Source organism: Peromyscus eremicus, chromosome 5 (genome assembly GCF_949786415.1).
Source record: "Peromyscus eremicus chromosome 5, PerEre_H2_v1, whole genome shotgun sequence".
Taxonomy (NCBI): Eukaryota; Metazoa; Chordata; class Mammalia; order Rodentia; family Cricetidae; genus Peromyscus; species Peromyscus eremicus.
The window spans coordinates 43,122,779-43,149,524 of record NC_081420.1 but is presented as its reverse complement, the minus strand read 5'-3'; the positions used below and the strand labels follow the sequence as shown (position 1 = coordinate 43,149,524).

Below are 26,746 nucleotides of genomic sequence, written 5' to 3'. Positions count from 1 at the left end.
GATTCTGCCACTAGCTTATGTGCTAGACTCTTCTCCCGAGCTTCTGTTAGTTCACATTCGTCATTTCTCCCCGAGACCGCTGCACCTACTGTGAACTAGTCTGCTTTCTTTCATATTTGTTCTCTCGCTCCTCTTCCTAGCCCCTGTGCCCGAGTAGACCTCCAGAGATTCCGATCTGATCATTCAGTCTTCTCCCTTGAAACTTGCTGATTCCTGATGTCTTAATGGTTTGGACCTGTCCACCCTGCTTTCCTCCACTTCCCACCTTTCATCCTCTGTAATTATTCAGTGCTCCTTGTTAGGCAGCTTTTCCAGCTGTACCACCTGCCTTTTCTCTTGGGCATGAATTAGATGGATCTCTCGTCTGTGTAAAGCTGCCTATAATTTCCTGTCCCTTGTTATGGAACTTCATGCTGTTGAGCAAGTTGTTTCCACTCTGGCCCTTCTTCTCTGTCTGTGTCTGCTTTCTAATTCTTCCTTCCAGGTTTATCACGAAGCTCTTCCTATTTCCGTGGATCTTAGAGGTACTGCCACTTTAAACACAGTCTTTGCATTTAATTGTAAGACTTGTTTTTTATATCTGTCTTCTTCAGGAAGCAAAACTTTATGTTACATTTGCTCATTGTCTAAGTACATTATGATTCTTTTTGTGTGCTTGTTGAATGAACATTTGAATGCCATATTTGTCCCTTAGTTAACATCATACATGTCCAATTGGCCAGAGAGCCTGATAGTTGGGAAAAGATTGTCAGTGCTGACATTTAGAACATAGACTGTCAGTTGATGCCCATATTTTTATTAAGAGGATTCTGATTGAGTTGATAGCATTTCAGTTTTATTTTTGCTTTGTTTCTGCAGTTCTAGGAACAGAATGCAGGGCGTAGCAGGCACATGCTCTGTATTCCAACAACTTCCTGGGCCCTGCATTTCAGTATTTATTTCTGTCCCTGATTGCACTTGGTACCTGTTTCTCATGAAGTCTCATTAGTTTCTGGGACCGAATTCCTCATGTGTCACTGGAGGTTGTCCTAGTGGTAGTACTTTCAGTATTATAAAACACTTTGAGGAAGGACTGAACAGACCTGCTGTATGCTTCCTTTTCTTGGCGATTCCACAGACCTGCTCAAAAACCCATCTATTTCTCCCACATAAAGTTCAGTTTTGCACCGGGAGTTAAGATGTCCACCCTTTATAAAGCAAACCAGGTTTCTTTAAACATTAAAGAGGAAATTGAAGCTATATTTATGATTATACATCCTAGATTCTACATATTTTCAGGCTTAAAAAAACAAACCAACCAAAATTTAATACCTAAGAAGCCCAAGGAGTTAAAAAAAAGTATTAGGTTTTTGAGAATTTAATAAAATATGTTTTAATTATATTCACCCTGGTCCCCCAATTCTCCCCATTCCCAGGTCCTTCTGTTTTCCTCATCTACTCAACTTCATGGTTTTGTTGTTGTTGTTTTACCTGTCAAAGACCGAATTGTGCTTCCCAAATACTCTTTTGTGTGTGGCCTTCCATGGGAGCATGGTCAACTTAGCAGGGCTATACTTTAGAGAAAACAGATTTTCTCCCAGCAGCTAACAATTGCCAGTAGAGCCATGGCTAGGGGTTTGATTGTGCCCAACTCCTATCTCCATAATGGGGTTTGGTCTGGCTTGGGTTTGCACAGGTTTTCTGCATACCGTTGCAGCTGCTCTGAGTAAAGATGTGCTGCTGTGTCCTGAAAACATTGTTTCCTTAGAGTCATCCAATACCTCTGGCTCTTACACTCTTGCCTCCCCCACTTCTGCAGGGACACATGAGCCTTGGGAGGAGGGTGGGATACATGTTCCATGTAGGGTCAAGCATTCTGTAGATTCCTGTTTTCTGGGCCTTGACCAGGTTTTATTGCATTTATTCGTTCGTTTATTATCTGTGTATGTGTGTGAGAGAGGGTATATGTGTATATATGGGCATGATTGAGCCATGGTATGTGTATAGAGGTCAGAGGACAACTTGGAGTTGGTTCTCTTCATATGCCACACAGATTTAAGGGATGGAATTCACCTGTCTCAGCAGCAAGCACTTTGACCCAATGAGCCCAGAAGCTGGTGTATTTTAATGGTTAGAAGGAAAATAAAATTTGAAGGATTTGTTCTTATATTTTGTCACATTGTGGACAATTTTGTATTTTTCATTTTTGCTGCATTTTAAGTTAGTCAAAAGCATTAACAAATGATTACATGAATTATCCAGAATTTCAGTAATTAAATAAACATGATCATCAAATTAAACATTATTTGAAAGGGCATTTAGTTGCTTTCTTCTAAGAGACATTAGCATTCATTTACTGTTTAAATGGTTAGATGTTTTCTTGAACAAAAGATAACTCATTATACAAATACCTGTAATTTTTTTCATAAATGGTCCAAATTTATTGTACCTTTAGATTAAAAATATAAAAACAAAATTATATTTTACTATCTATCCTAAATGAATGAAAACTATAATTTTTCCAAAAAGAGATAAGGAATTATATTTAATCTCTGAATTTTTCCTAAAATAAAATGTAATTATTTTTTAAAATGATCTTTACAGTGATGCCACAGAGTGACACAATATTACTGCATTTTAAGGATACAAACTCCCTTAGTTTTCTAACAAACTATATGCAGAATTTATGAGGAGAATCGATACTGCAAGATACTTGGGGTGCAGTGAGCTTTTAAGACCCATTCTTTTACCGCAGAAAGCCGTCAAATGGCGTATCACTTGCCTTTGGTTAGCGTTTTATGTGGCATCTCCTATTCAGATACAGTCAGTGTCACTCTGAAGATACAGTGACAACCACTTGGGTCCTCTAGTTCTGATTAGAATGTTCTTGGGCTTTGGAGAAAACATCCCTGCTTGGTTTAAATATGCAGACTAATTTCCCACCAGGATCACCTCTTCTCCCTTTCTTCTGCAGCGCCCAAGCCTGTTTGCACCAGGCTTGCTGTCTGCCCCGGATGACTAATCGTCATGGCACCTGGTGCATTCAGGCAGTCTTGTGCAGCGGAATCGTCATCCCTAGTTATGTCTGCACACCTGATGTTTTATTAACCAGTATTGATTTTTTTACCCAGGGGACTTTTTTCTTCCTGAAAAAAGGCAACCTTGCAGGAGTGAAAGGCGTTGCAGGGATGAATTTCTAATGAACTCCCTTTCCCCTTTTTGTGGCTCCTCTTTAATGTAGCTTCGTATTTTAAGGGCCCGAATTGAAATTTCATTTTTAGCAATTCTATTTTGATAAATCCTTTCAAATCTTGACTTTCTGTAAGGTTATTTTTTAAAGATTGTGCTGCTTGACTGAAATGCTTAGTAGTGCCTATGAATTTGAGCATTTCATTATAGGCTGCAATGAAGCATGCTCGCATGCAGTGAAATACAGAGGATTCTGGACTATTTGAGTAATGCTTAGAGAAATGAAAAGGAAGAAAAATCTCATGTCATATTTCAGGTAGTCCTTAAGTTTCCTCTGGCTTGTTTAGGATCAGTTCAAAGGAATAAAGAAACAGTGGGATGTGTGAACCAGCCTGATATCATAAAATGAATATGTAGCTCAGCAGTTACTTAGTGACAGGAAAGGATTATTTTTGCATTGGAATATAAACATTTATGCTCGGTGTTATGTGGTACCATTTATAGAGCTATCCTGAAGCTGATGATACAAGAACATCTGAGGTTTTTCATCCCTCAATATGGCATGGAATTTCCCACTCAGAAATAATACTTCATTGTTATTGAGCATTTTCCCCCATTGGATTGAAATGATGGCCTGTATTTCCACATTTAACTTAAATTAGGGAGTTTCTTAATCATTTCCTCTGACTTTGAGTTCAACTGTAGCATGGTTGAGCTTTTATTGCTGCATTTTTAATTTACTGCCTCAGTCCATCAGGCATTGTGTACAGAATGCATACACACCATTAGTTGTCAGTAGATGAGGGTCCTCATGAGTCATTTTGACAGCTGTTTTGCACTATCATGGTAAATAGACCTGGTTCTGTCATTTCCCCCAAGTTGGAGGCATTCCTTTTGTAAAGAATGCATATCTTTCAAGATATTACAGATGATTATGCATTAAGTGTTTTCACTTTGAAAAGGTTTATATTAACTGTATACATATTCATTAATTGACATCTCTGCTTTTCTTACAGTTTTTGGCACTGGGTACACATTATGGCAAGGTTTATTTACTCGATGTCCAGGGAAACATCACTCAGAAGTTTGATGTAGTAAGTATGTGGTGTAAAATAATATACATGTTAAGTGTCATGCTAAAAATATGTGATTTTAGCAGTTGAACAGCATAAGAAGCTATTAATTAAGTTAGAATGCTGAGTACAGTCTAAAATTTATAGTATATTTCTCAAGTTTTAAAGATGAACTAGAGAAAGAGATCTCTGTAGATACAAGTATACATATATTAGTTTGACTGATGTGTTTGTACTTACATAATATTTGTATAAATTTGTCATTATAGGCATCCATTTGACTTTGAATGGAGCATTAAAATAATACATATGTGTATATATACTTAATTGGCAATGTAAAATGTCTAGATCAGTGGTTCTCAACCTTTGTAATGCTGTCACCCTTGAGTACAGTCCAGCTACCACCTTTTGAAGGGTTCTTAGTTGGAGGAGAGAGGAATGAGGAAATATCAAGTAGAAAGAGAGACCTAGCCGACGAGGAGAAAGACAGACAGGATAGCTTAGGGAGGGCCTGGGTCAATACCCAACAGCCTTGAAGGTTTATTCAAAGGGTTTTTTATAACATGCCAAGGGGAGAGGCAAAAGACCTGCCCCTTGCTAGATCAAAGCATACTGTACAGCCAAGTGTAGACCCTTCCAAACACCTGGTAACCACGTCTGTGGCCAAATCATCTCCTTATGCAGACCTGCTAGGTAAAGCAAGCTCAGATTCTCTGACCCTGAGTAAGTTCTCACTAGGAAACCTCTGTGGGCTCCCACGCAGTTCCTCATATTGTGGTGATCCCCAACTATAACATTATTTTGTTGTTACTTCCTAACTGTAATTTTGCTACTGTTATGAATTGTAATGTAAATATGTGATATTCAGGATATCTGATATGTGACCCCCAGAGGGGTTGCAGCCCACAGCTTGAGAACCACTGGTTCAGATGAACTGTTATTAAAACAAAAAGATCCTGCTTTTATTAGTGAATAATGCTAATTTACATGCTTTGAAGTTTGTGGGATCCTTTGTGTGTGAACTTCTTTTTGATGTCTGAATTGTCTTGCCTTCTCATTGAGTTGCCAAATGTGATTGAAGCTTGATTGGTTGTGTTGGTGGATCAGTTTATCTCTTCTAGTATGTATGGTTCAGATGTTTTATGTGAATGCTTTTAGGCTTACTTGATTGAGACATTGGGTATCGAAGATGAAGGAAATGTTACATTTGAAGTTTGATTTTTGTGTTTAATATACACCTTAAAGGTATTGGTAACTTCTGTTTTTTGTGTGACTATGAAAATGTGGGATGAAAAGATGATTATTTTGTGTGCGGGCAGATGTTAAGTTTTTTTAGATTTATTTATTTTATTTTTGTGTATGAGTATTTTGTCTGCATGTATACATGTCCACTACCTGTGTCCCTGGTGTACGAGGAAGTCAGAAGAGGGGCTTGGATCCCCTGGAACTAGAGTTTGTGTAGACTATTGTGAGCCACCATGTGCATGATGGGAACTGAACCCAGGTGCTTTGCAAAAGCCGCAAGTGTTCTTAATTATTTAGCCATCTCTCTAGTGGAGTGAGGGGAGGCATGACAGATATTAAATACTAATAACAAAACCTCTCAGCTCTTGTTGTAAGACCTATTATAGCACACTGCAGTTTCTGAAGCCAACATGTGATACTTGAGAGGTAAAGGAATGTAGCATCCAGAAAGGGAAATGTACCCTCTCATTTTACTGCTCCATCAGGGCAACTGTATTTTTTGTTTTCTCTTAATTATCCTTTATTGACAAGAGGAATGTACTCCTTCCTCTTCTTCCTCTATTACTTCAGTCACTGGCTATACATCTTGGCGATCTAAGCCTTTGGTCTTTCCACTGTGATCTGTTAACATAAAAATGCAGATGAGTGTGTGTGTGTGTGTGTGTTTGTGTGAGTGGGATGAAGTGGGGGCAGTGGAACATTACACATGACTTCCCCACTTTAAAAAAAGTTTGTCTGAGCAGTCTCTTAAGTCTTTTATATGCATTGTTTAGAAATTGTGTGTTTGCATGTGAGGTTTATAGTCATATACTTTCGTTCTGCTGCCCAAAAGCAGCCTTTGTGTCTCCTGAGCACGTGCTTTCAGTTCTGTCTTCTGTGAATCAGTGACATGTTAGCTATGTCCTTCATCCATCGTACGGGGTATTCATGACCTCATCCATACGATTGTCTGAACTTTTGGTTTGGCCCTGTCTGACATCTTTAAAAATTAAGCTTCTGTAGTGTTTGTTATTTTGTTTGTTTCTTTTTGTTGTTTTTCCTTTCTTTGGTAGATAAAGAAGATGATTTGATGGCATTTTATTTGTTTATTCTCTCCAAGAAATTAGATAATTTGCCCTGGAAAAGTTACTTGTGTAAGGTCATGGCTTCTTGATGGTGTTTGTCAGATTAGAATTTTAAGTCTCAAATTTCAAATGGTCATTATCTTTTGGAGGAAGTGCTAATATCAGTTTCACATCTGCCATGAGATTTTTGTTTCCTTTTTCCTGTTTCTGTTGTGTTTGATTTGTAGGGCTCAGGGTGCCTCTTCTTTTAAAGATAGCCCTTTGATTTTGAAACCATTTGTTAGCACTTGAATTTCTTCAAATGTAATAGCTGCCAATTTTTACATTGTTCTGCATTATTTGTTTGAGACAGAATCTTACTCTATAGTCCCCCACCCCCATTCTGCGTACTTATATGTATCACAGGAAGGCCAGGAGAAGGACTCTAGCTCCACCAGAGTTCTGGGGTTGTGGCAGTCCAGCCTCTGGCCATGGTTTCCATAGCTATTCTAGAACCTTTCTCTTCATTGGGAAGATAATAAGAAAAAAAGCAAAGATTTTGAAGAAATTAGTGAATATTTTTGATTTGATTTTTTTTTACCTGTAGGTAAAAAATAATGTAAACAAATTAAGATCAGACAAAATAATAATTCATTTTATTTGTATAACCTTTTTTACTTTCCTCAAGAAATGTGTTTTCAGCCCATTCATTGCATTGGTACTTTTGATTCTAGGAGTGGAATAATGACACAGTGGTGTTGACCTTGTTGGCAAAGGATGGAAGTATGAAGGAATCACTTTTAAAAATGTGTCTAAGGTGATTCGCATATTTGAGCTGGATAGTGCCATTATGCCAGAAGTTAACTTTCTCTTACCTATGTAATATAAGAGAAGAAAACTGAACTCATTCTGTATTTTAAAGGGAAAGAGAGCTTGGGTGAGTGGGAGATCCCAGCTGGATCAACAACAGAGAGGGAGAACAAGGAATAGGAGACCATGGTAAATGAAGACCACATGAGAATAGGAAGAAGCAAAGTGCTAGAGAGGCCCACAGAAATCCACAAAGATACCCCCACAACAGACTGCTGGCAATGGTCGAGAGACAGTCTGAACTGACCTACTCTGGTGATGGGATGGCCAAACACCCTAATTGTCGTGCTAGAAACCTCATCCAACTACTGAGGGATCTGGATGCAGAGATCCATGACTAGGCCCCAGGTGGATCTCTGGGAGTCCAATTAACGAGAATGAGGAGGGTTTATATGAGCGAGAATTGTTGAGACCAAGGTCGGATAAAGCACAGAGACAAATAGCCAAACAAACGGAAACACATGAAATATGAACCAATGGCTGAGGGGTCACCAACTGGATCAGGCCCTCTGAGTGGGTGAGACAGTTGATTGGCCTGATCTGTTTGGGAGGCATCCAGGCAGTGGCACCGGGTCCTGTGCTCACTGCATGAGTCGGCTGTTTGAAACCTGGGGCCTATGCAGGGTCCCTTGGCTCGGCCTGGGAGGAGGGGACTGGACCTACCTGGACTGAGTCCACCAGGTTGATCTCAGTCTGTGGGGAAGGCTTTGCCCTGGAGGAGATTGGAATGGGGGGCGGGCTGGGGGGAAGGTGAGGGGGGGGAGGGGGGAGAACAAGGGAATCTGTGGCTGATATGTAGAACTGAATTGTATTGCAAAATAAAAATTAAAAAAAAAAAGATCAGAGAAAATGAAAACAAAAAAAAAAAATAATATTGCTTCTGCCACTAGTACCTCAAGAGGAATAATGTTGTTAGTGGAATCTGCTAAAGCTGAGCAAGGCTGCCTGATAACCTGGCAGTTGCACTTTGAAGAAATTCATTTCCAAGAAGAATGAATGCATGTAGCACATAGGTCCATAAAACTGTAGGTCAGCAATGGCTTAATTCCTGATAGCCTCCAAATGGAAGCAACCCAAATGTCCACTGGTAGGAGAAATGGATATATGCATTGTGCTGTGTTCTGAGCAACAAAATGAACAGATTGTTAGATGTGCATACAGTGGCCAATGAAGCCAGCTAACCAGTGTTACTTTTGAATTCCTCTTTGGAATGTATGATTATAAAATACCATTATACTTTCTCTTCAATGACTCATTTTTCTGTAACATATTCATTTAAAATTTGCCATCAAAGTACTTATTTTAAAAAAAAATGACCACATTATTGTGTCATTTCTGTGTTGAACATTTTAGAGCATTATGTCACATCAGCTAAGCATTTTTTTTACATGTTAGTAAAAGTGCAAATACTCTATTAGTCAAACCAAAATTCTTGTACACCAAATTTTTGTGTTTTTCTTTCTTTACTAGAGGTAGAAAGCTACAGGGTTTTACTGTGATATGTCTGTGATATGTCGTGGGAGGATGTTAGATTAAGACTTTAGAAAAACATATGATTATTGAATAAAAGAATAAAAAAGTAAACAAGAGCTTTAGACATTGTTGTTGTTGTTAAGATTGACAACATTTTTGATGAGGTAAGGATTTTCCTTGAATTCCAGTAGTCTGTTAGTATTTCTAATTGTTTTCATGTAGGGTAAATTAACAGCTTCTGATCCACAGTTGCCAATCTTTGGAACTGTTCATGTTCATACACTAATAAAAACCCATCTTCAAAACTTAACTAGTTTGAAAATTCTGTTTGTTGTTTGTTTTTTGAGAAAGGGTTTCTCTGTGTAGCCCTGGCCATCATGGAACTTGCTCTGTAGACCAGGCTGGCCTCAAACTCAGAGATCAGCCTGCCTCTGCCTCCTGAGTGCTGGGATTAAAGGCATGTTACTGCCTGGCTGAAATATTTTTATTTTCAGAAAAATGGATGAAAATCATAATATTAAGAGAAATTAGTCAAACTCAGAAAAACAAATATTGTGTATTTTATCATATTGAAATAGATTTAAAGAAAGAAAAAAACAACAACCACAGGACTTGAAAGCATAAGGGGGTCTATTTGGGAACAGGAAAGTGACCAATGGGGAAGGGTAGAGGAATAAGAGAAGAGAACAGTGGGGTTGATTGTGTGTAAAGTACATGATCTTCAGACATGAAGCTCAGAGGTTGCCAAGCTGGAACTTTCCGAAAGCCTCCTGGACCCCGAGGATTAGATTTTATGATTACCAGAAGGCACAATGCAAGCTTCAAAGGAAGGAAGCAACCAATAGTCCTATCTTGCTATGACACCGGCAACCAACATGGCATGATAGCCCTAAGGGTACAGAAGTGGCATGTATACCCTGGCCATAACCAACAGCTCTCTGATTGGACTTATGAGCCACTCAACAAGAGGGAAATCATCCTTGGCACTAGAAACCTAGCCAGCTGTGTAGGGCCAATGAAGTCATGGATCTTGGAGGAAAACTTACAACTACCACTTTATCAAGCCAACATAATTTGTAACTGCATTCTAAATATTTGTCCTTATACTTACAGATAAGTATAGTTCTCAACCCTCATTCAGGAAACTTCTCTTTGCAACAGAGAGAGACATTTACAGAAAACCACAATTTATGAAATGTGGAATTATGGATCCCAGTCCCAGTTGATATATCCGCAACACAACTTCTGCACCTGAGGATCAAGGTTCATTGTGGAAGATGGGACACATATTCTAAGAGCTAGATGAACAGGAAGTTGCCTTTGAGATTCTGTCTCCTAGAAATGTCAAAACTTTCTCATTTCCCATTGTTGCTCGTATGGGAAGAGATGGTATAGTAATTTCATCTGGACTGAAACATTCTCTCTAGGAGGGAGGAAGAGGTTCATAAACTCAGAAAGCTAAAAAAATGTACAAGACTCAGGAAACTCATGAATGACAAGATTTGTAAGGCCTCTCTCTACAATAAAAAAAAATGTACTAACAGTTGCTGGGGAGGATTGATTCTCGACGTCTCAGGAGTCACTCACTAATTGCCTGTATATAGTTCTTCACTCAGTGGTGGGGCCTCGTGAGATTTCTTCTATCCATGTTGGTATGTCAACTGGTATTGTCATTATTCAGGTCTTGTATAGGCTACAAAAATTAATCAAAGACCTCAGTGTGAATCTCAAAACACTAAAACTGCTAGAAGAAAACATGGGCAGAAAACTGCAAGATACAGGTATAGGAAAGAACTTTCTGAATAGGAATCCATTTGTCCAGGAATTAAGGCCAACAACTGACAAGTAGGACCTCATAAAACTAAAACATTTTTGTATAGCAAAGGAAACAATCAAATGAAGAGGAAGCCCATAGAGTGGGAGAAAAATCTGCCAGCCATAACTGTGATATAGGATTGATAGCCAGAATATATAAAGAACTCCAAACACAAAGGGCCAAGACACAAATTAAAAATAGACTATGAATCTGAACAGAGAGTTCAGGTTTATTCTTCAAAAGAAGAAAAAAATATGGCTAAAAAACCCTTAAAAAGCGTTCAACACCTTTAGCAAATTAGGGAAATGTAAATGAAAACTTCTTTGAAATATCCTCTCACCCAGCACACGTGCTGGTGAGCTTCTGGGGAAAAGGGAACCTCATCCACCATTGATGGGATTGCAAACTGTTGTATGCATTCTGGATATCAGTGTAAAATATTCTTGAGAAACTGAAAATAGATCTATGATATGATTCATCTATACCACTATCATAATTTGCTTTCAGTTGCCATAATAAAGATCATGATCAAAAGTAACATGGGGAGGAAAAGGTTTATGTGTCTTACAAATTACAGTCCATTATGTGGGGGTGGGGGGTGGGGGGGTTGGGGTGGGGTGCAGAGCCAAGACAGGAATTCAAGGCAGCATCCTGAGGGGTGGAATTGAAGCAGAGACCATCAAACTTATTGGCTCCTTGGTCAGCTCAGCTGCTTACTGGTTTGTTCCTCTTGGGTTGTTTAGCTTGCTTTCTTATACCAACCCAGGAGTAACTGCCCAGGGGTGGCATTGACCCAGTAAGCTTGGCCCTCCCACATGGATTATTGATCAAGAAAACCTGCTCTAGCTCTTCCTGTAGGTGATGTAATGGAGATAGTTTTCCAGGTGTGGTTCTTCCCAAATAATTCTAGCTTGTGTCAAATTGACAAGCAAACAACCAACCAAATAACCAACACAACCAGTTCTTGGCATGTGCCCACAACAGCAATCTAGGAAAAACATGTCACAGAGATAATGAAAGTTAGTAGAAGAAAGACATTTTAGATGTAAAGAATATGATGGAAAGCTTAGGAACAAGTGTGCACATAAAACAATCAGAAGATGACATGTGGATCAAAATAAATACAGAGAAGCAGCTAGAGCTCAGATTGGAAAGGTACATTCCCGGCCGTGGCCAGGGTCCAGGGCCTTTTCTTCCTCTGAACACATGCATTGTTATCATTTTCCTTGGAGTGTGGTCCTTCATCTTGCCAGTTGTAGCTGCATGTCCCTGTGCTGTACTTCTCCATCTCGTTCCCACTTGTCTTCTGGGGCTGTTCCGTGCCCAATAAATACGTATTGGTTGATGGTACCTTTGTTTAGTTTACACCTCTGAAGCTAGTTAGTTGGCATTGTGTAACCTTTCAGTAGACATCTGGGAATAGGTCTTGGTTGCCTGTGTATCATTCACCCCCAGGTTTCTCACTGTGTTTATGATCATTTTTTTTGCCATTGCAATCTGCTGTAGAATGAATTGTATCTCCTCTGCTAATTCATAATTTTCAAGTCCTAACCTCCACTGTGATGGTATTTGGGAATGAGACATTTGGAAGATGATTAGATTTAGATAAGGCTATGGGGGAGGGGGATTAGAAACACCAAAGAGGTCCCCTGCCCCAGAACTGGGAAATCTCTGTTGTGCAAGTTGTCCTGACCATAGTATTTTCCTAGGGTGCATCTAGCTGACTGGTATAAGCTGTGGACCTTAAACTTTGCTGGTTGGTTTTTAGTAACTTGACACAACCTAGACATATCTGAGATGGGGGTATTTTTTTGTTTTTGTTTTTGTTTTTTTGTTTTTCGAGACAGGGTTTCTCTGTGTAGCTTTGCGCCTTTCCTGGAACTCACTTGGTAGTCCAGGCTGGCCTCGAACTCACTGCCTCCCGAGTGCTGGGATTAAAGGCGTGCACCACTACCACCCGGCTGAGATGGGGGGTATCTTAATTGAAGAATTACCTCCATCAGAATGGCCTATAAGCAAATTTGTGGGTGCATTTTCTTGACTAGTGATGATGTAGGAGGGCCCCTCTCACTGTAGATGGTGCTACCCCTGGGCAGGTGGCCCTTGGTTGTATAAGAAACCAGGCTGAGTAAGCCATGGGAAGCAAGCCAGTGAGCAGTGTCTGTCTATGGCTTCTGCTTCAGTTCCTGCCTTGAGTTTCTGACCTGACTTGTCTCAGTGGTGGACTGTGGGGTGGAAGTGTAAGGTAATATAAATCCTTTACTTTCCAAGTTGGTTTTGTCAGTGTTTTATCACAGCGATAGAAAGCAAACTAGGACACTCGTCAAAACAATAGTTTCTGAGAATTTCATATATGAGTATTATATTTCTATCATTTTTCCTCCCTCCTCTCTTCAATTCCTCCTGTCTCCACCCACACTCACTCTCAAATTCAAGGCCTCTTTTTCCGTAGTTACTTTTGTTACACACACACACACACACACACACACACACACACACACACACCACCTGCAGAGTTCTATTAGTGTTGCTTTTATGTATATGTTTTCAGGGCTACTTGTCAAAATTTTAATATATACACAGGTCTTTTTTGGTTGCTGTGGGAATTCATAAACCTTTTGAGTTTAGGTGTTGAAGAAACTTTTTAAAGATCATGCAAAGCATAAAAGGTGCTAAGTAAGGAAGCCAGGAGTAAATGAACTTCTGCTGTTGTGGTGTGTGTTCCTTGCCATTTACTATCAGTCTCCTAATATGTCTAGGTGTTCTTATTAGGTCTCATCCCTTATCTAAATTTCAAAGGATGTTTTTGTTATTAGTTCCTTCTGTGAATGATTCATGTCTGTCCCTGGTACTTGGCCATCTTTGGACTGGAATGCACTTGGATTTGACCTTGAATTGTCTTCTTTGGTATAGAATTATCTCTAATCCAAATGAGCTCTTCTTTCCTTTTTATTGAGATATAAATGTTGTTAGGAAGATCACCCATCTTTCCTTGCATATTTCAGCAAAGGAAACACTGTCTTCTCTCCCTCTTCTCTTTGCAACACAATCCTAAAATTTCCTGTTTCTTGCAGGCTTCCTAAATTGCTTTTTTAATACTCATTCACAATTCTTTGTTCACATGGCTTAATTGTCTTCCCTGTGTTACATTTGGTACATGTGTTTACATTATTTACACAAATTGTTTTTGTATCCTTTGGAATACTTAACATATAAGTTTGATAACAGTGAGGAAGACAGTAAAAGTTCTCCGAGCTAATATGCTATATGACAGTATTTCAGTGGTAGCTGGCATATACTACAGCAGTCCTGTAAGGTTAGATTGCTGGACGTTTTAGTAGCTAACTTCATAAACGCACTCTAAAATGGTACAATCATGACATTGCCTGGCAGCATCTCTCGTAATGTTTCATATGACTTTAGTTCAAATCGGAAAAAATTCCATATATCAAGACAGTTTTCCAGATGGAGTTTTATAGCTTTCTTCCCACATTAGAATTACTATGCATGCATACATTCATGATTCCCCAGCTATTTTTTGCTTGTCATGTGGCATGTGTGATATCAGGGGTGATTATTTATTGGAAGAATCTTGGGAATCAGGTCTAAGAACCTCAGCTAGCTCTCCTCACTCAAACAAGCCATGCTTCATACTATAGTTCCTTTGGTATCTAGTCCCTATCCTGAAGCAGGTATTGACTGTAGTGTGCTATTTTAGCTGTGGCATCATTAATTAGGAAGCAGGGTTTGTATCTATTGATATGATCAGAATGGTACATTGTTGGCCCAAATGTGCCAGCATCTATAATTCTCCTGTAAGACTGATTGACAGGTCTCAGACTCTCATGTGCTTAGAGAACCTGTTTTCTGTATTTGAGCACAGTGTTTTCAGTGATAAGAGATGTGTCAAATGAGTTGTGAATTACTTAAATGGGAAACATTCTAACTTTTGATAAACGATGCTGAGGAAACTCACATTTCCAATTTTCTGCATTAAATATAATCTCAGGTTTGTGGATTAGGCGCAGGTACCTTGATAACTTTGTGGCATCCATGCATCTAAGTGAGTAAGAAAACTTCTTTGGCTGCTTGTCTCATTTAGAGTCAAGTGTAGAGTGAAGGATGCTGGAATATCTGACCCTTTTGTGGTCAGTGTGTTTGGGCAGATATCCCTTCAGCAGCTAGATTTTAATAGTTCTTCATAGAAGGAAATACCCTGAAACTTTCCTGTTTCAAAGTCGAGGCTGAGGTAATTTTAACTTCCTAAAACATGACTGTGCTGTGAAGATGGTTAGTAGCCTGGAGCTTAGCTGGATGAAACCTGCCGATTATTTCTTTCTGCAGTGAGAGCACTCTCAGGCGGGGTCTTTCTTTGGGGTTCAGCCATTTTTTTCAAAGGAAGAGTGAGAGAAAGATCATGAGCAAGGGGAGACTCAGGAGCGGCAATCACATTTGCAAGAGGGAGACTAAGAAGCCATGGAAGCTGGAATTGGGAGTTTTGAGCTTTGGATGGCTGGGTTTCAGGTTGTCACAGTTGGGCTAGACAAGGTGATGGATTCTTCTGAGAAACAGGGAATCACCAGGCTGAGGAGTGGTTATCAGAAGGTGTTCGTATAAACATTTGTGTATCCTTCCGGAGCTTGAGAACAGGGGAGTGAACAGCAAAGGATAGGTAGGCAACAGTGACACAGACTTTTTGCCAGGTTTAGCCTGTAGATGTCAAGAAAAGAGTGCTGGGTTTCAAGAGATTGCTTCTGCAAGGTGATTGGCTTTGAAGTTGATGTATTTGGGAAATGAAACCAGGAGAGGAATGGTAGATTGGATGTCATGAACTAGAAGGCTGAGCCTTTGTGTATGGATAAGGTCTGCTTAGATAGTTTAGCAGCATTTTTACGTTGTGTTTGTTTTATTTAAAATAAACTTTTTAATATTTGGGAATCCTGACAGAGTATGTCTCAAAGTAATTGTATATACTTTCTTCTTAGTCTGATCTTCTGATTGAATAGATTTTGTTTTGTAGCACCCCCACCCCTTTTTGGAAACTATTTATTTGGCAATAATTCCCAATTATCTTTTATTTAATTGACTTGTATATTAATTAGAACAGATAAACGCTTGAAGCATATTTTCCTCCACCTCTCCATAGTATGGAAACTTAGGTAACATTCTTATCACTTGATGTTTTATTTCATATTAATAAGATGGTATCATAACTTCTAGTAATACTATTAATCTTAACTCCAGCTTTCTGTTTCATTGAAAGGAAGAAAAACAACACACTGAAGCTCAGTAAAATGGGATAACATATAATTAAGATACCTTTTAAGATGGCTGCAATTACAGAGAGTAGCCGTGTCAAGTGTTAGGGGATGTGGAAGAGCTGAACCTCCTTCCTCCCCCTCTGCTCCTCTCTCCTCTTCCCTTCCCTTGTAGTGTTGGGGATCAAACCCAGGACCCTATGCAGGCTGGGAAAGTGCTCTGGCCGTAAGCTGTATCTCCAGACAGATGTGGAACTTGATGGCACTGATGCAGAAATAACAGGCCGTGGGCAAGTTTTTAGGAAATTAAATGTAAAGCCACTGTATGCCCCAGACTTTCTAGACATGGAGATGAAAACAGGTGTGCATAGAGAGACATATATCAAAAGTCATGAGGTTTTTTATAATATACTCCAGCTGTAGACAACCTTTGTTGTCAGTTTATAGGTGAATGGGTAAACAAAACAAAGCTCATCTATATAATTGCATTTCTCATCAGTGCAAAGGAAAGTCTATTTATGCAAACAACATTGGCAACAGAAATGTGTGTGTCCCACATGCACAAAGAAAACAACACAGGAAAAAGTGGATCCATTTGTTGTTGTTTGGAGTTGTTGGTGCTCTGCACACATATCAAATGGTGATGAACCCTAGAGTTCAACCGGGATGAGTATCCCTGGGTGGTAGGAAGCTTTTGAATATGTTCTGTATGGTGAGGGGACCATGCCAGAGGCCATCAGGTTTCTGTTACAAGTGTCTGTGTTTCCTTACAATTCAGCATGCCATGTTATACCTAACCCACCAGTGTAGTTTAGCAATGTGTTTGTGTTGCTACTTCTGGTCACCAGCATTGGCCATTCTCATGCAAAACCTCATTGCCATTATTTAGATTTCTAGAAAATGGGAAATACATTGATTTAGTTTGTATTTTTCTGTTTTCTAATGAGGCTGTTTACTCTTGAGGATGGTACATGTGTTCTGTTACTATATATGTAAAGTTCTAAATTGATTTGTACTTAAAAAGTTTATTGCTTACAGGCAAAAAAAATTGAGAAAGCAACTCTTGATTAGGGTGGGTCATATGACTCAGAATCAGAATGTCATTAGCAAGTCAAATTTAATGGTTTTCAACAGTAAATGAGGGATATCTCTACTTTTATATTATCTTGGTATTTTGAATATGAAGCTTAATTGGTTTCATTGGCATATATTTGATTCTTTAAGTTTTAAAAAAGATATGATATGTTTGTGCCATGTTTTAACATATATATTATTCTGTAAAAATGCTACCTGTATTTGTGTAATGGTTCAGTGGTTAAGAGCACTTGCTGCTCTTGTAGAGGAAATGAGTTGGGTTCCCAGCAACCACATGGGAAGTTCAGAACTTCCTGCAAACTCCAGCTCCAGGGAAGCTGACACTCTCTTGTGGCCTCCACAGGTATCTATATGCACTGGCACACAGACATACAAATAAAAATAGTAAATCTTTAAAAGACTGGCAGATACCTTCTAGTATGTGGCTCGTGTTTAAATTTCTCAGTTTTAGCCATTTCAGTTCATTATTTTTTAATGGAGTAAATATGTGTCAGTCTTCTCACTTATAGTTTGTGTGTGTGTGTTTTCTTTCTTTCTTTCTTTCTTTCTTTCTTTCTTTCTTTCTTTCTTTCTTTCTTTCTTTCTTTCCCTTCCTTCCTTCCTTTTTTTTTTTTTTTTAAATTTGGTTTTTGAGACAGTTTCTCTGTGTAGCTTTGGAGCCTGTCCTGAAACTTGCTCTGTAGACTAGACTGGCCTCAAACTCTCAGAGATCCACCTGCCTCTGCCTCCCAAGTGCTTAAAGGCGTGTTTTTATTTTCTTCATCTTCAGAACTGTTCCACAATCATATCTCAGATTTATGTAACGATTTGGGGTTATTTGAGCTAATGCTTGTAAAGTATATAGTGCAAGACTGGATAAATGATAAATATAAGAAGGTGAATCAAGTGAAGAGTGACTTTTAACTGCAGGCATTTTTATACTTCTTGAAGAATATATGTTAATTTATTCATGTAGTGGGATTTAATGTTTATTGTATATAAGACTGGGAAAAAGGGAAGGAAGAAGGAAAAAGAAAAGCAAAAGAGGCTTATGTAGTGCCCATACTCTTACATCAGCTCTACTGGCTGCTCCATTATGTCCTTTGTCTGTTTGGATGGGGCCTATCGTTATCATATGGTGCAAATAGAACTTTGAGCTCCATCAGGGATGGTCTGGGGAAGCGACTGAAGCAGTTTCTTTTCAATGCAGAGCAGCTGCAGCTTTGTTTCTAGCATCCCTCTTCCTGCTGGAAACGTTGAGAGGTGTAATCCACTTGAGAAATGACCTGCTGGGAGTCTGTGTTTGTACTGAGCTTTACAGCAGTAGTTTTTGTGGGGAAAAGTCCAGCTGAATTTGTGAATTGTGGGGTGGTATTTCTTTATCAGGTATTGGAGAAGTAAATTAGGCAATATGCACTTTGGTTAATGATTTGGTTATGTAAACTATTTGTATTGTCTTTTTTAGATGAGTGATTTTACTAACTCTTGAATAGAAGGGCTTTAACAACGTGAATGTTTGGCATTTTGCATTGCTGCAGCAGAGTTGAAATGGTAATGAGAAACAGGAGAACATCTTTATTGCTAGTGGGTTGTTTTTTCCTTTGTCAGTGATAGGATCATTGACTTGTGTAGTGGAAAAACAGGAATGGCTGTGGGCCCATAAGATGCTCGTGCCATTGTAAAGTGGGTCATGGACAGGCATTTGGCATTGTTTGGCTTTTGTGTGTGTTTGGGGCTGTCAGGGTCTCATGGACCTCATGTCAGCTTTGAACTTTCTTTGTAGCCAAAGATGTCTTTGAACTTGTTTGCACTTCTTGAGCCATTATATGGCAGGTCCTCAGAACAGCAGTGCAAGGGTAGCTTTCTTAGGAGCTAATTTTAAAGAACAGTAGCATGTTCTTTATTCTTTCATATTTATATACTCTCAAGGATGGCATCTCATTTCTAATGTTGTACTTGTATTAAAACACATGACTCCACTGCATTGTTCTTGGGGAAAAAAGAGAAAACTTTGTGCATGGGGTTGTAGTGTTACATATCCTATAATTTAGCTATCATGGGAACATGGTCAGTTCCACAACACTATGTCCACCTTTCTCTATACTCATCTGGACATTAAAACTAATTAAAACTAATTTCTTTTCTCTTTCTTTCTTTCTTTCTTTCTTTCTTTCTTTCTTTCTTTCTTTTTTTTTTTTCTTGTTTTTTGTTTATTGTTTTTTCTAGACAGGATTTCTCTGTATAGCCCTGGCTGTTTTGGAACTTGCTCTGTAGACCAGACTGGCCTCAAACTCAAAGAGATCTGCTTGCCTCTGCCTCCCAAGTGCTGGAATTAAAGACATGTGCCACCAATGCCCAGCCAATTTCGGTTTATTTTTGGGCAAACTTACTGTTTATAGTAACACAGATCAGCTGGATTGTGTGGTATATGCAGATATTGCCACTGCAGGTTACTGTCGGAGTTGAAGGAATGACACCATGCTTTCTACGCTGAATTCTGGCTCCATAGACCAGCAGCATTATTGTCAATAGAGGCCTGCCTTTTAATAAGACATCAAATGCTCTTTTTCCCTGGGATCTAGTGGGCCTACAAGGCAAAGTCTCTCATTCTTTTCTATATAATTGCAGAAGGAGAAAAAAATGTCACTCTGCCTCATTGCAAAGAGTAGTCTTTTTTATGCTGGTAAGCCTCATCAGAAGGCTCCGTTCTTTTCTATGCTTCGGTGTTTACTTTCATCTCTTGACATTTATCCCTGTCATCTGCCCCATTGTTCTCTGTCTATTCTCCTGATGCTTCCTTTATCTTGTTCTCCCCTCCACTAGTTCTTCAGATTGCCACCACCCTTGTTCAAGCCTTTATTGAATCTCACATGGGTTATTGCAGTAAAGCCCAGCTGATCTCCCTGTCTCATGTCTCTGCAAATCCATCCTTCACACAGCTGCCCAAGTAATCTTCCTAAAGTGATGCTAGGCTTTCATTCTCCTTTTCACCAGCAGCAAGCAAGAGGCTCCCAGATTCCAGTGGAATACAGCTGCCCTTCTGGGTAGCTTGCAGGACTTGCAGTTGACCTTCACAGTGTCCTGAACTGCAGTCCATGCTATAGCTGGAGCTAGGTAGAATGTGCTTGCCTGTCTTGCTCATGGAAATGGTGACCCATCTTCTCTGTGACATTGCCCTTGATGTCCACAGGCAGAAGAATATGTATATGATGTTCACTTAATAATGACTTCTTGTTCCTCATGCAAACATTCTCAAAATTTGCTGGCAAACTGATGACAATTAAACATAGTGCAGCCCCCACTCTGGGTCAGCTGATTTGATGTTATGATCTGGAAATTAATGTGTTAAATTATTTCATAGAAGCTCAAAGTGCTAAGATCACAGACTCCTCAAAGGCAGACCTGGTTTGTCCACCCCCACTTACATTCTGCTTATGTCATGTAGGGTGTTTAGAGTGGTTAAACTTGTTTTATTAAACCAAACCATTAATAAATTGGTCTCCTTATAATATGTTTACAACAATTTGGTGACAGTCTTTCTTTTTCTGTTATTTTATGTTTTTGGTGGCTTTGTGTATGACCAAGGAAAATATTTGCTCAATTAAATTTTTTTCACCATACTTTACATATTATATGTCCCCATTGAAAACTGAGTAGTATTTCATTTCACATTATCTATGTTTGGAATAAATGCTTAACTGTTTATCCTTTTAACACAGTGGCATTCTAGTAATAAGGATCACTTCATAATGACCTCAGGACCAATGCAGTATTTGGCTGGTTTTCAGCAATTTTTTATTGGCAGAGTGGCTGCCGGGAAGAAAAGCTTTTATTTGTTCCTTGCACAGTTGCCTGAATCACCTTGACTTCTGTAGCAGGGTCTTTTAGTTCTCCTTCTTATCTCAGATGTAATAGTGCAGACAGCCATTTGAGGTATCATGGTGAGACTAGCTTGTCCAAGATGTTCATCTGAGTTGTTAGAAAATGTAATATTGTTTCAGAGCAGTATGATGCAGACGAGGATACTGAAGGCTCTGGGAGGATAAGCTCCAGGTCTGCAGGTTGTTCATCCACCTGCAGCAGAAGGTGTCTGCAGGGTTGGTCTCAAGCTGAATGGCATGCCAAGCTTTCATAGTTTAATAAGAGCAAGGCCCCTTTGCTTTGTTCATCATTGTGGACTTCTTTCCTTGAAGCAGTCTGTGTCCAGATGGTGAATGTCTGTCTAGCATAAGAGTAAAAGAAGGGAAAGAATGCAATTCTTAGAATGTATCACTAGAAAACCCAGAATGGATTGGAAAGAACTGGAGACTTCCCTTAAAAAGTGGTATCATAGCCCAGATGGGAAGCTGCAGCAGGAGGTATGTGCAAAGGCTGTGGGCGTAAGGTTACTTAGTGTCTGGTGTTGTGTGCAAGGCAGCCTTCTTTCTGCTGCTGTTCATGGGATGCAGCAGACATCAGCAGAAGATGAAGGTTCACAGAAAAAGGTGTAGGAATCAGCAGGACATGATGTTTTTAGAGGGCAATCCCTTCCAAATCCCCTCTGTTCTTTTAAAGGTTGTTAGGATTTAGACAAGGACCATCCATCTAATAAGTCTTCTGCAGGCGGAAAGGCTGCTCTGTGCCCCAGCACTGCAGAGGTGGCAGTGTTCTGGCAGTGAGTGCATAGCAGCAGGTCTGAGCCTTCTCCCAGTCAGGCACTCACAAAGCTCTTTGTCTTGGACACTGGGTGGAGACGGTAGCCTAAGGTGTCAGGAGGAGCTACTAATGGTGCTAGCCTGTGGCCCTCCAAGTTTACAGCACACACATCGAGTCCTATGTTCTTATAGGGGGTGGTGGTTAAAATCTCTTGAGTAGATATTCTTGAAGTTAAGAAAAATGGTACTTAAGGATATTTTAGTGCCCATCAGAGACTTTTTAAGCATTTTCATATATGATAACAATTCAAGGTCAGAAATTAGCTTAAGATAGCAATGAGGACCAGGAATTTACTCAGTGGTAGAGCCCCAGTTTTGATCTCAGCAGTGTGTGTGGGGGAGCAATGATCTAATGTCATGAAAAGGTAGAATTACATTCTTTATTTTTCATGCAAGAAGACTTCTCCTTAAAGCTTCTTTCCATTCATCTCAGTTCCATATAGGTTTTGTTTTGTCATGTTATATGTAGGATATTCAAGTTCAAGTCATGAACACTTTTTTTTTAATAAGGTGATTTGATTTTTAAGTCATTAGAACAGGCTAGTCATATTCAAATGGCTAATTAAAAGTAATATGTGAAGGGCTCAAAGATGTCACAGAAGATATATGTCACTCCCTGCCCCCCACTGGCCAGTTCTCAAATAACCTATATTAATTATATATTAATATATTAATTATATTATATATTAATTATAAATGCTCGACCAATAGCTCAGGCTTGTTACTAGCTAACTCTTACATTTAAAATTAATCCATATTTCTTATCCATGCTTTGCCATATGGCTTGGTACTTTTCCTCAGTACGGCATGCCCATCATGCTTCTTTCTGTGTCTGCAGGCGACTCCAGACTTCACTCTTCTTCCTCTTAGCATTCTCAGTTTGTTTCTCTTGCCTAACTTTATTCAGTTCAGCTATTGGACAGTCAGTTTCTTTATTAAACCAATCACAGTGATATATTCACACAGTGTAAAGGAATATTCTACAGAAGGTGCTACACAAGTATTGAGGACCGGAGTTTGGATCTCAGCACCTCTGGAAAAGCTCGGTGTAGCAGGGTGTGTCTGTAACCTCAGCTCTAGTAAGAAGGGGGCAGAAGCAGGTGGATCCCTCCTGGTTAGTGGCCAGCTTCAGTGAGAGACCCTATCTCAAAACCTAAGGTAAGAAATGATGGAGGCAGACACCTGATGCTGGTGTCTGCCCTTCACCCGCAAGGACAAGTGCATCCGTCTGTCTGAACACATGTACATGTCACACACAGGAACACACAAAGAAGGAAAAAAAACTGTATTAGATGTCTTCCTTATTAAACAGCATTCTTAACATGGAAAGGAGAAAATATTTAGGGCTGCCTGGAGATTTGTATGTGAACAGTGAACTCTATGCATTTTAACCTGCCTGTATTATTGACATTGATTTTGTAGTGTTGAGGTGGTGATGGTGAACTATTAAGCCTAGGAGCCACTGGGGGAAATACTGCCTACAGTTCAGTGAGTTGTGCTGTTCAGGAGCTCTTGGAGGAGCACAGCTGGAGCACAGCTGATGTCACCTTCAGTGAGAGGCATGCTGTCATTCATACCGTTAGGGTGGAGGTCTTCATGTTCCTGGCTTGTCACTGCTGTATAGTTTCTCAGATACTTTCCCCTTCAGATTAGCTTTGCTTAAGTAAGTTAGAGTGAACTTTTGAAAGTATAAGTTGATAGTCGGCAATGGCTATTGAGTTGTGAAGTGAAGGGGATGTTTTAGCTATTATATGAAAATTTAAAATGCAACGTACAATGAACCCTACTACATTTTATCACGTGCCTCTTCTGTTTGTTCAAAATAGAAAATAAATTCTAATGAAGTGGGTTATTTTTTTTTTTTTTTTTTTAGGTCATTGGGATGGGTTTGCTACTTTCTTGTTCTCTCTGTTTGGAAGGAATCCTTACTGACAAAGCAGTACCATTTCAGCCCGATTGCCCTCAGCTGCGGGCAGTGTTAGAGAGGGAGACCTCAGAAGTGCATTTCTTGCATAGATGTCCATTGAGAAGTATAGTTAGTATTATGGGGATTTGACGGCCCAGTGACTGTCAGCTTTGTCAGCTATTCAAACCCAATTTGAAGCTGTGACACCTTTGGTTCTGGAAGGGCCACGACAGGTCAGAGGCTAGCTCTTTCCTTTAAAGTTATTTTGAGGTTTTACCAGTCTCTAAAACTTTTTTTAAACGTTTAAGAAAACAACATTGTAACAAAATTGTTTTCCTCTCTTCTCTAATTGTTTGTTTATTTTACAAGGCTTTTGTTTATTTCATATTTAGTTGTTTTCAGACTTACTGATTTTCATACCTTAGGCTCACTGAGCTTTTTTTTTTTTTTTTTACAATATGGTCTATCTCTACCACTACGGGGTAAACACCCAAAGGACTGTGTGTCTTACCACAGAGATACCTGCACATTTATCTGTGTTTATTGCTACTTTATTATAGTAGCAAGGAAATGGAATCAGCATAGATGTCCCTCAACAGATGAACGGGTAATGAAAATGTGATGATAATGATGATAGGTATGTGTTATGGAATTTTAGTTAGCCGTAAATAAAAGGAAGGCTTGAAGTTTTGGGAGAGTGAATATAACTGGAAAAGAGCCAGTAAACTAACCTGGGTTCAGGAAAAAAAAAAGCTGCATATATTTCAAATATTTGAATACTAGCTTCTAATTTTTATATATGTGTCACTATATAGGAGTTAGTGTGGCTGTATATCTTGAAACTAGAAAGGGGTCCATGAGAGGGAGAAAAAGAAGTTTTAAGGAAGGAGATGAAAAGAATAATTGAACACATATGACATGGAATGGAAAGGAGAGGACTCAGGGAGGTGTGGGTGGGGTGGGGAAGGAGACTTAACCAAAAGAAAGCCTGTGTGTAGATGACAGAAGGAAATTCACTTCTTTGTTTCATTTCGATTAAAAAAGTCTTCCCCTGATGAGTGGATACTGCTTTGACTCAGGGCAGAGATTTTCTAGGTGGGAGAACAGGAGGAGGCTGTGCTTGGTGTATTCAAGCCAAAGATGCGAAGTTAAAGAGGACAATTGAAAATCAAGATTGCCAAAACTGCCTTGAAGGGAGAGAATGATAGATAGGAATGAGTGTCTTGGTCTGTGTGAGGGAACTTTGGGCAGGACTGTCTAAATGGACAGAGGTCATTTAGTGACACTGAGCATCTAGAAGAGTCTACTTGAGTAGAGCCGTGTGTGAGTGTTGGGCTCCGTGATGAGGCCTGAGCTGAAATGAAGTGAATACTCATCATTGAGAGGCAGGTAAGGTACCACAGTCCAGAATGGGGCCTGAGAAGCTGTAACTAAAATGGCAGCAGAGAAATGAGGAAATGTAGGTAAATAGGAGCCAGTGGAGGAGACTGTCAGATGTAGAGAGTCATGAGGGCGAGGGGCAGCAGGGTTCAATGCAAAGCCAGTGCTGGCAATCTTTCCATGAGCAGCTTTGCTGACCACGTTCAAGCAGACCTCTTCTGCATGTCAGTGAACTTAAGGAATGGAAGAGAATGCCGCTCATATTCCTTGGAAGACTGGTGCCTTGAGTTGTTGAAAACTTAAAATTTCCATAAATATAACAGTATAACATTCACCATTCAGTATCACTTAATACTACTAAAGCAGAGTTGGAACAAGATATTTTCAGTCGCTAATATTTGTTATGAATGCTAATTTGATATCTTTGCCCTTTCTCCATTTTTCATAATGAGAAGTATATGAACTAAATGTCATTAAGGAATTTTCTCCTGAACAGGATTTAGTGGGTTCATGATTTTATAGCCTGTTGGAAGATGTGGACCTGGTGTGCTCGTAAATAGGTTTGTTTTGTCAGTGGGACCATAAATAACAAAAGGCTACATTGCTTGTTTTTCTTTTATTCAGCATTTTTTATATTGCTTATTGCCATAAGTTCAAAAGTATACAATGCGATTGTCATTACTGAGGGAGGAGAAGCAGTGGTCAGCAAGGGTGTTTGTTACAAAGCAGTAAGCGTACTAAGGTGGTCAGCAAGGGTGTTTGTTACAAAGCAGTCAGCCAACTACAGTGGTCAGCAAGGGTGTTTGTTACAAAGCAGTCAGCCAACTACAGTGGTCAGCAAGGGTGTTTGTTACAAAGCAGTAATCCTACTACAGTTGTCAGCAAGGGTGTTTGTTACAAAGCAGTAATCCTACTACAGTGGTCAGCAAGGATGTTTGTTACAAAGCAGTAATCCTACTACAGTAGTTAGCAAGGATGTTTGTTACAAAGCAGTAAGCCTACTACAATGGTCAGCAAGGATGTTTGTTACAAAGCAGTAATCCTACTACAGTGGTCAGCAAGGGTATTTGTTACAAAGCAGTAAGCCTACTACAGTGGTCAGCAAAGATGTTTGTTAAAAATCAGTCAACCTAGAATAGTACCTGACTGTTTCGTCCTCTGAGCTTCTTTGGGAGAGCACCTTCATTGGAAGCATGGATGGCTTCCAGTTGCCCAGGTACTTATGAGTGATTCCAGCGACCAGAGGTTGAGCAGCAGTGAATGTGTGGCTTTCCTCAAGAGCCAGCTAGAACTTTACATCTTCTCTTTTGCCTTTACTGAGCCTGTATTTGGAGCTTTTCTGGAGATGTTCACAAAATGCCTCACTTCGATTGTTTTCTGTTAAACATCTTGGAACAAAGAAGGCTTTCCTGCTTGAGATAAAGTCTGATGGCTCCTGAGGTTTGCTGTTGTATCATTAAAGGTTGGTCAGTGAGAAAATAAATGTAGTTTTTGTTCTGTGATTTGTAGACCACCTATGGCCAGGCATGCTTTCCTTGGCTCATGAAGTCCAGGTAGAGACCTCCTCTTCCTCCAGGACTTATAACCAGTAAAAGATACAGTAAGATGAGCTTTTCTGAACTATGGAAGCAGAGACATTTGCTTTTCACATGTGGCATGCAAGTGTGACCTTCTCACTAGATGTGACTAAGGGACAGTAAACTGGCCTGGAAACCATGCCAGTGCTGGGCCCTAGTTAGTGCATCT

General features: G+C 39.6%; 1 protein-coding gene across 1 annotated transcript in view; it reads left to right on the top strand.

The window, feature by feature from the left end:
• Nucleotides 1–26,746, top strand: part of Vps41 (VPS41 subunit of HOPS complex) — a 163,997-nt gene that overhangs the window by 25,254 nt on the left and 111,997 nt on the right. The window contains exon 4 of the mRNA XM_059263371.1: nt 4,185–4,262. Within this exon, the coding sequence (XP_059119354.1) occupies nt 4,185–4,262 (78 nt within the window). The remainder of the gene's footprint in view (nt 1–4,184; nt 4,263–26,746) is intronic.